The 7931-nt window shown below is 35.6% G+C and overlaps 1 protein-coding gene across 1 annotated transcript; it reads left to right on the top strand.

The window, feature by feature from the left end:
• The first annotated feature begins 2505 nt into the window (after positions 1 to 2505).
• On the top strand, positions 2506 to 4552 carry LOC120001650 (protein ELF4-LIKE 4). Its single transcript, XM_038850066.1, has 2 exons — positions 2506 to 2775; positions 3938 to 4552. The coding sequence occupies exon 2, from the start codon at positions 3983 to 3985 to the stop codon at positions 4328 to 4330; it is 348 nt and encodes a 115-aa protein (XP_038705994.1). The 5' UTR covers positions 2506 to 2775; positions 3938 to 3982; the 3' UTR covers positions 4331 to 4552.
• Positions 4553 to 7931: the final 3379 nt, after the last annotated feature.

Raw genomic sequence — 7931 nt, 5'->3', positions numbered from 1 at the left:
TTTGACCCACTAAAAAGTTTTGTTGACACTCAACGTTTGTGCGTGTACCATCTTCAATGTAGCTTTTTAGGTTATTTGACATGACAAGTGCTAAATTGTTTTGGTGGAATGAAATGAAAATTTTAAAATGGCAACCATTCATTTTATCCAATGATCCCTCAAGTGACACGTATCTCTCCCATTTTCTCTGCAACACCATCAACAAGAAGTCATGTTTCTCTCTCCTCTTCCCTACAAGGCTGCAACACCACCAACACCCATTCTCTCTCCTCTTCTCTGCAGTTTCGAAGGCAGAAAGCATAGACAAGTTATTGTGGGTGAGATCCTTGGCTTCAATATGAAACTCATGTCTGGCATAGTCATCCAATGCTCAATCAGTGCTTCTTTATCTAATGCAAAAAAGTTCAGTGAGTTGTAAACACGAGTCCACTCATCATCACTAGGCTAGGTAAAAACCAAATATTTTTATAAAATTCAATAATAAATTCGAAACAAGTCCCAAAGGCTTAAATATGTTTTGAAACCTAATTCAACTAAAAGATTAATTACTAAATTAAAACAAAATTAAAATAAAACATGTGAAAAAGTCAACTCCGATCCGAGTTTTGACTGCAAATATGAGGCCCTGAACGAACTCAGATGACCAAAACAGAGCTCGTCAAATTACTAAAATACCGGCTACGTCCTTTTTTAATGATGACTATGTCTTTTTTGTATTTTAAACTTTTTCCTCTCCAATTTTATGCAGAGCCGACTAATACGACTCGGACGACATAATTGAATGAGTGAATGTAAACACACACTGATGGTGTGCGGATTAATACTCATCAATTATTATTTTATGACTCTCATTAATTAATCATTAAATTGACCACCATTTTTCCAACAATTTTGAAGATGTGTGACTCTTAGGTATCTATCATAGGTGTTAGAGTGGGTCTAAATGAGGGCCCCACACTTTATGCATTGTACACACACAGAATATATACACATTGACACACGTATCTACACTGATACATATGGGCTGAAGTGATCACATCATAGGTGTTAGGGTGGGTTTCTTTAACAACACCCTTTTCAATTCAATATATAAATATAATTTTATTTTTTATTTTAATTAAGGATTAATATGTCATTCTAAACAAACATATTTATAGGGGTCACCATTTGGCCCGTGGGCCTAGGCCCGACCCGGCCCGAAATTAAAGTGGGCCTGGGCAGCCCGACCCAACACCTTTGGTGGGCCTGGGCAGCCCGACCCAACACCTTTGGTGGGCCTGGCTCCATTTTTGGGGGCTGGACCAGGCTAGGCTAGGCCCGAAGCCCGACACCTCGGGCTAATTTTGATCGGGCTCAAGCCTGACTAGACAACATACATTATATATATATATATATATATATATATATATATGTATATATAAATGTAATATACACGTATATATATTATTGCAATGTATGTGTATATATATATATACATATACATATACATATATACATATACATATACATATACATATACATATATATATATATATATATATATATGAGAATCATATTTGTGAACCATGTTTGTGAACTTTATCCACAACCATTGGATCTGATCAACGGTGCAAATGAAGTCACACTTTTTACCCACTTCTAACCAGACTCTCACTCACGGGTTCAGCTCCTTCGTTCCTCTTCGCGACAAATTCCAGAAACAAACCCGACCTTCGTCTTGTACAAATCGACATACCCATTTTGTCAACTACTTCCTTCGATTCACACAGTAGAGACTTCCCTTTTGTCCTCTCGAATCCACCCTATTCTTGCGTTGTTCATTTTGTAGAGCCCCAAATTGAAGACCCATTTTTGTCTCTCCATTCGTGAACAAATCAGAGCTATATCCGGTTTCGATTTTGTTTCTCTCATTATATTTGAGCTCAATTAGATTTTGTTTATATTAAAAATTTGAAGCAAAGGCTGGGTTCACCATTGGGTTGTCTCCATCAAACGACCACCTGGGTCACCGTTGGGTTGTCTCCGTCGAACACCACTAGGTCATCACCGTTGAACACCACTGGGTCATCGCCGTCGACCACCACCTGTGTGGGTCCTCATGAAGTGACCTGTGTCTAGCAATTCTGAGAGGGGTAACTAGGTTTTATAATCAAAAAAGAAGGAAGAAGAAGAGAACCTGATATCGGTCTAAGAATCAAAGAAGAAGCTGATTTGACGCGATATGTCTCTGATTTGTCGCGAGGTTTGTTTCTGCTGCAGATTGACACGAAGGAGCTGAACCCGTGAGTGAGAGAATCTAGTTAGAAGTGGGTTAAAAGTGTGACTTCATCTGGACCGTTGATCATATCCAACAGTTGTGGATAAAGTTCACAAATATGGTTGTCATAGGAGAAAAACAATATATATATATATATATATATATATTTATTTATTTATTTATTTTTCTTAAAAAAAAAAATATAAATATTATATAATCAAACAATCGGCCCAGCCCGACCCAAAAGGCAAAAGCCCTAGAGAGACGGGACAAACACGCGCACACAAACGCTGTATTCTGTCTGTCAATCAAATCTTCATATCATCTCTCTCTGTTTTATGATTTTGGGACCTCCTCAAGATTCCATCCATTTCCACTCCCTAACCTTCTGTTTTTTGGGAAAATCTTTATATCTTTCCGGGCAAGCGTGAGCAGAAAAGAAAGTACTTTGAAGAGCAGAGTTGTTTTCCCCCAATTCTTGCCACTTTTTGTGCTTTTGAGATTTTTCGAGTTCATGGGTATGCTTGAATTTCTACGCTTTGAGTTATAATTCTGTTCATATGCTTTATTAATTTTTTTATCCTTTCGAATAATTCTGAAAATTTCTCTAACACGAAGACTAGCAGATAAGAAGTTTTCTCCTCCTAATCCTCTACCATGATTTTTTTGAGTGTATGTGTAGGTTTCAATTAAATAACATGGGGGTAAATGTATGGCTTTGTGCTTAATTTTTTGTATATTTATTTTTTGAATTGATTCATATTGGTTGGCCAATTCCCTAGGGATTCCAGGCATGATTTTTGCAGAGATTTGATATTTTGTAAAATCTTAATAGGCTGTTTGGGGTTTCCTTTGTTGGGTTTTTTCTGAGCTTGATATAATTTGTATTAGATGGGGCGTAATAATGATGTTAACTCATGAACTTCTTTGTTTGAATCCTAACAATTTTTTTTATCAGTATTTATCAAAAACTGGTATTTATTTATTCTTGCTTGAACTCTTTTTATTTTCAATTTGGGAAAACATAGATGCTCTTATTTCCAGAGCTAACGTAAATTTCTTGGTTTCCCATCTTCTTGTTGTTTTGGTCATTGGTCCTTTTTCTTCTAATTGTTATTATCATTGTTTTGGGAAGACTTTTCTTGGCATTGCTGTAGTATTTACTTGTTTGTGGTGTTGTATACAGATGTTGTTATTTTTCAAATCTTAATCAGTACTAACTTGGGATGATTATGAATAACATAAAAAGGGTAAAAAAAATAATTCTGTGGAAAAGGGCGTCCTTTATTGTTTTTAAGGTTTTGGTTCTTCTGCCAAGGAACAAATTGTCTGCTTTTTCTTTTTGATATATCTTTACTTCTTTGTGTCTTTTTTTTGACAAATGACAATGCTATTACTACTCTGTCTGGTCAAATAGAAATGGGAAAAATAAGGCAAAAATCTACCTCAACTAAGCCAAATTCTTGGATTAGGCTACATTTGCTGAATTCTTTCATATTCCTGACACTAGAATGATCAAAAGACAAGGCTTGAAACTTAAATGCTTCCATTGCAACTCTGTGGCTATTTAAGTTGGGTTGGATTTTACTACAATTTTATTTTAGTAAGAAGCCCGCCCCTCTGTAGTTCGGAGAACTCTTTTTCAAATTTAGCATGACTCATGCTAACTTCTTGATGCAGGCACATGACTATTTTTTAGTGGACTGAAGAGATATCAGATTTGAAATGGAGGGTCATATATTTTCAGGAGTGGGAAACGGTATTCAAGTAGATAGCAAATATGTGCAGACATTTCAAAAGAATTTTGTGCAGGTCCAAGATATATTAGATCAGAACAGGTTGCTAATCAACGAGATCAACCAAAACCACGAATCGAAGATTCCTGATAACTTGAGCCGGAATGTAGGTTTGATTAGAGAACTGAACAATAACATAAGAAGGGTGTTAGATATCTATGCTGATCTCTCAGGCTCATGTGCAAGATCAATTGAAGCTTCATCAGAAGCGGAGTCAAGTGGAACTTTGAGATCTGACGGAAAAGCCAATCAGAAGAGAGTTAGATCTGGGTACTGATCTTGGTATAGATTCTGCACTACTTCCCTTCCTTTTTCTTTCTTTTCTTTTTTTTAAGCACCTTAGTAAAAGGAGTGTAATAAAAGAAGTATTCTCATAGCAAAGGAAAGAGATTTGATAAGACCATACGAACTCTTTTGCACGACTGATACATTTTTTAGGCCTTATTCAGCATGCCCATTATAAGAACAATTTGACAAATTTACAATTATATTTTGCATAGACCCTGGCCAGATTTTCTGTGTTTTTGGTTGAGGATTTTTTGGTCCACAGAGCTTCCTTTTTTCTTTTTACGCCTTCATTTTGCTTGTTGGCTTGGAGAATTTTCCGGGTTATGGCTCTCTTCCCTCAGTTAGCTTTGTTTAATGAGCTTTTTCTTTAATTTTTCTGCTTCATAGACAAAAGCTTAGTTGCTTGGCTCTGCCACCAGTGAGAAATATGAACGCTATTATTGAGAAATTTAAAGTCTTTAAAATTTGGCTCATCTTTTAGGTTGTTAAAAGAGGCTTTAAATTTATTTCTTTCCTCAGTGATGTCCTATTATCTTCTTTTGACGTGAACTCTCAACAACCCACTTTGGTCTTTTCCCATAATTGTCCTTAATGCCTAGGCTCTAGTGGAAGATTGTGGTGGAGGTTTGGTCCATTCCATCATGGAACTCATAGCTAGAGCCCAGTTTTCTGTGTTTGGAAGCTCCTGAACATGATTCTCTGAGCTCCTTGCCTCTCTATAGTGGGGTGTAATAGATGCATTATTGTTGTGACCTTGAGGACTTTTGGGCCTTTGAGATTTAAGATGCTTTTGAACAGTGGGACAGATAGCATCATTAGGTGAGTATTTGATTTAGAATCTTGTGTTATGGATGATCATCCTTTTGACCACTGATTTGTCGCATTTGGTGACTATTACTTGGTTCAGTTGTTCCTGATTTATAATGTTAAACTAAAGAAAGATGCCGTGCAATGTTGTTTAGAAAATTATTATTCAAACAAGAGAAACAAAGGGCCCCCAGTGATCCTTTTAGAAATGGAAATGATTGAACTTTGCTTGTTCTTTACTTAGATTCTTTGTTTCTTTGTTATTGGTAGCCTTCTCTTCTCTTCTGAAGCTTAATGTTGTAATTACCCTTTTGAGTTGCATTTTGATGATGGCATTATTGTCCTTTCCTTCCAGTCCTTTCTTTACACATATGTGGAGATAACTTTAGCTTCAAGTACTCTCTGTGTCTTTTTCCCAGATTTACTCTCTAGTATTCTAGATCTAGTGTGCTCAGAATGCTTGATTCCTCATTGCTGATACTGGCTAATTTTGGGTCATCTGTTTATGGGTTATGGCAATTGTTGATATGGCATTACTCCAATTTTTAATGTACTTCACATTATGATTTAGTTAAAATCATAATTGGGGTAATAACTATGCATTATGATTTATATGCTTAATGTGTGACTTTGTTATTTAGAGCTATTACTTTTAACTATTTTTTTTGTACACAAAAAAAATAAGAGGAAAATCTCCCATACTGTATGGGGACTTGGTTTTCTTTTGGTTTCATGTTACCTTGAAAAGAAAGTGGAAAGATGCTAACAAAGGGAACCCAAAATGGTTTTTTAAAAAGGTTGGTGGAGAAGATTTTGGGTATAGGATGCCTCAGCATGCAGTCTACCCTATTGGAGACGGACAGTTTTAAGTTTCGGCGGGACTATTCTCACCCACAATTTTACTTATTTCACTCCCGACTCCCCTACTTTATGGAATGACTATCTTTGTTTGTCCTTTTTGTATGAAATTCAAAAAGAATCCAGTATTAGACATGTATTTTCTCGATTTCTTGGCATTTAGATGAGTATTGAATATTGTGACGCAGCCTGATTGTTTGATATGCTTTTCAAGATTGGTTATCATTTATTCAAACATTTTTTAAAGCATGCATTATCATATGAAGTTTAAGATTTTTACCTCTTATGACGTGAGTTTATGGAAAAACGTCTTAATTTTTTTTTGAATTTCAGACAAAAAAAAATGATAGTCCCTAAAACTTCCCCCTCTTTTATTGATGTGACAAAATCCCCTCTTTTATTGATGTGACAAAATAAGAGAGAGGATGTTTTAGGGACTATCATTTTTTTTCCCTTTTTTGTTTGAAATTAAAAAAAAATCCGACCTTTTTTTTTTTATCTTTTTAATTTCAATAATAAAATGATTATTGATATGATGAAATAAGAGATGAATGCACGTTTTTGTCTTAATTTCTAAAAATAGATGATTCATGTGATGATTTAGATATTCAATACAATCTCCCATCACTTTTACAATTATATAAATTATAATATAATGGTTTCAGAAGGGAATATAAAACGTCTACATTGAATGTATGAGGCAATTGTTCCGTATACGATGTAACTTATGCAGCTGTGCAACCATATCTGTATCTAAACCATTGAATCATAAAGGAAGGCATCGGGTAACCCTTTGTCAAGGTAATCTGGACAAAGTGATTATTATTAACGAACCCAATAGTGATAGCAACATGTTCATGTGACGGTGGAGACATTGATCACAGTGACAAAAATGTCAAGCACTATTTAGAACTAAGGAGATGTAATATGACATTGTACTTTGAAGCAATCAATTGACCCATGTCTGACATTGTCATCCAGTTCTGAAGTGGTGTTGGTCTACCGGATTCTCATAAGTTCAGTGAGTTATAAATGGAACATGTCCGATCATAACCACCAAATAGATCAACATACTCTACCAAAATGTTCTCAACTCCTCAATCAAGTTTTGTCGGATGTTGACCCATGCATCCACGCCAAAACCAAGCAACCTAGCAATAGCACGAAAGTCACAATTTCCATTAGCTTTTACATCTTTTACGAATATAATGTAAAGATTCATTGTAGGCGGGAACTGACTAAGATATACATGCTCATAGTTAGCTGAACTCAATCTTGAAATCCTTTGTGTAGGGAGTGGTGGAGTATTGTAGAGAGGTGAACAACTGTGTCTAACTGGGTCTTGAGAATTAAGAAAATCATGCTAAACGACCTCAAATGCATACAAATTACCTCGAGTAGATCTGTCTACTTTTTTCTTTGAAGAGGGGCACACTGATGAATAACTGTGTCTACTTGATTTCAGAGAATGAGAAAAATTATGTTGAGCGACCTCGAATGCAAACGGAATACAACGAGTTGATTTGTCTACTTTCTTCTTTGAGAATGGACGTCCACAAATATTGGTCTTAGGAACTGATTCAAGAAGTGCAATTATTGATGGATTAATTATCTCCCTCAACTTCCTTAGTAGATTGACTTTACCAGGTCTTGATTGATGCTTAAACTATTCTGTGAACATTTGTAGCTCGATACTACAATTGATATTATCATTGACAGGGGAAACACTTGACAATAGGTCTAGTTTTTTTTCCAAAACTTATCAATGCAAGCAAGTGGTATATGACGATCTTCATTGGTATATATTGCAAGCTCGTGCGCACATGACAGTCTATTACTCGTACAAAGTTTACATATGCAAGAGTAGATGTTTTCTCCAATAACTTTAGACCGTTTAAATTCCAACCAAATCAGATTCAACGCAT

This window comes from Tripterygium wilfordii, chromosome 7 (assembly GCF_013401445.1).
Source record: "Tripterygium wilfordii isolate XIE 37 chromosome 7, ASM1340144v1, whole genome shotgun sequence".
NCBI classification, from domain to species: Eukaryota; Viridiplantae; Streptophyta; class Magnoliopsida; order Celastrales; family Celastraceae; genus Tripterygium; species Tripterygium wilfordii.
This window is presented reverse-complemented; position numbering and strand designations above follow the sequence as displayed.

Coding starts and splice junctions, on each gene's coding strand:
- LOC120001650 (XM_038850066.1), top strand. CDS start 3,983: ATGGAGGGTCATATATTTTCAGGAGTGGGAAACGGTATTCAAGTAGAT.